This window comes from Rhinolophus ferrumequinum, chromosome X, assembly GCF_004115265.2.
Source record: "Rhinolophus ferrumequinum isolate MPI-CBG mRhiFer1 chromosome X, mRhiFer1_v1.p, whole genome shotgun sequence".
NCBI lineage: Eukaryota > Metazoa > Chordata > Mammalia > Chiroptera > Rhinolophidae > Rhinolophus > Rhinolophus ferrumequinum.
In genome coordinates, this window is record NC_046284.1 from 56,258,089 (window position 1) to 56,260,093 (window position 2,005).

The 2,005-nt window shown below is 35.7% G+C and overlaps 1 protein-coding gene across 1 annotated transcript; it reads left to right on the top strand.

Moving 5' to 3' along the window:
• The first annotated feature begins 215 nt into the window (after positions 1-215).
• On the top strand, positions 216-1,497 carry LOC117023365 (nucleophosmin). The gene has a single exon (XM_033108035.1). The coding sequence runs from the start codon at positions 308-310 to the stop codon at positions 1,187-1,189; it is 882 nt and encodes a 293-aa protein (XP_032963926.1). The 5' UTR covers positions 216-307; the 3' UTR covers positions 1,190-1,497.
• Positions 1,498-2,005: the final 508 nt, after the last annotated feature.

The window sequence follows — 2,005 nt, forward strand, 5'->3', positions numbered from 1 at the left end:
CCTTAACTGATTTCATCTGCCAAAAACAATTTGGATCCAAGTATTACTTTGAGTTTTGTACCTGATACGTGGCTAAAATTTGTAACATAAAAGCTAGTTTAAGTTTGTTGGTTTAATAAAAGCAAGCATGTCTTCTAAATTTGTCAATAAGAAAAATAACTAAATAATGATGGTTGACTATTTAATGTCTAATCAAAACATAATTGTACTTCCCTGGTGCGATTCCATCTTGCGCGTCAGTGCTGCCGAGCAGTAGTCGTTTATCTCCGTCCGTCTTCTCTCCTACCTAAGTGCGTGCCACCACCCCATGGAAGATTCGATGGACATGGACATGAGCCCCCTGAGGCCCCAGAACTATCTTTTCGGTTGTGAACTAAAGGCCGACAAAGATTATCACTTTAAAGTGGATAATGATGAAAATGAGCACCAATTATCTTTAAGAACGGTCAGTTTAGGGGCTGGTGCAAAGGATGAATTGCACATTGTTGAAGCAGAGGCAATGAATTATGAAGGCAGTCCAATTAAAGTAACACTGGCAACTTTGAAAATGTCTGTACAGCCAACGGTTTCCCTTGGGGGCTTTGAAATAACACCACCTGTGGTCTTACGGTTGAAGTGTGGTTCAGGGCCTGTGCATATTAGTGGACAGCACTTAGTAGCTGTAGAGGAAGATGCAGAGTCAGAAGATGAGGAGGAGGAGGATGTGAAACTCCTAAGTATATCTGGAAAGCGCTCTGCCCCTGGAAGTGGTAGCAAGGTTCCACAGAAAAAAGTAAAACTTTCTGCTGATGAAGATGACGAGGACGATGATGATGATGATGACGACGAAGATGATGATGATGATGAGTTTGATGATGAGGAAGCTGAAGAAAAAGCTCCTATAAAGAAATCTGTTCGAGATACTCCAGCCAAAAATGCACAAAAATCAAACCAGAATGGAAAAGACTCAAAATCATCAACACCAAGATCAAAAGGTCAAGAATCCTTCAAAAAACAGGAAAAAACTCCTAAAACACCGAAAGGGCCTAGTTCTGTAGAAGACATTAAAGCAAAAATGCAAGCAAGTATAGAAAAAGGTGGTTCTCTTCCCAAAGTGGAAGCCAAGTTCATCAATTATGTGAAGAATTGCTTCCGGATGACTGACCAGGAGGCTATTCAAGATCTCTGGCAGTGGAGGAAGTCTCTTTAAGAAAATAGTTTAAACAGTTTGTTAAAATTTTCCGTCTTATTTCATTTCTGTAACAGTTGCTATCTGGCTGTCCTTTTTATAATGCAGAGTGAGAACTTGCCCTACCGTGTCTGATAAATGTTGTCCAGGTTCCATTGCCAAGAATGTGTTGTCCAAAATGCCTGTTTAGTTTTTAAAGATGGGACTCCACCCTTTGCTTGGTTTTAAGTATGTATGGAATGTTATGATAGGACATAGTAGTAGTGGTGGTCAGACAAATGGAAATGGTGGGGAGACAAAAATATACATGTGAAATAAACTCAGTATTTTAATAATAAAAAAAAAACATAATTGTAAAAAACAAGTAATTTAAATAAATAAAAAGTTTACCCTAAGTTGAACCAAATAATGGATATTTATTGAATATATGAATAACTTTCAAATGAGATAAACATTGAATGGTTAATATGTTTATATATTTGTGTTTTTCTAATTTTTACAGAAATACAAAATATTTTGGTCTATAAATAAAAATGTTTTATGCCATATTAAAATATATATAATTTTATCATAAGAAAGAATATACTTCTAAAAGTTTTGAAATGTATTTATAAGCTTGCTCATTCACTGCAGAATGCAAATACGTGGTAGACAGTTCACAATTGCTTGCTTTCTAGTTTCCACTGGAAAGCAAAGATTACAAATATTTTCTAAAATGTTGAAAAAGAGTGACAAATACAAAATGAATCAAAGAAAATGCCAAAACACTTATAACAATAAGTGCAAATTAACTGTACAAACTATTTGCATTGTTGCTTAGAGAATGCAAGCAAAGCA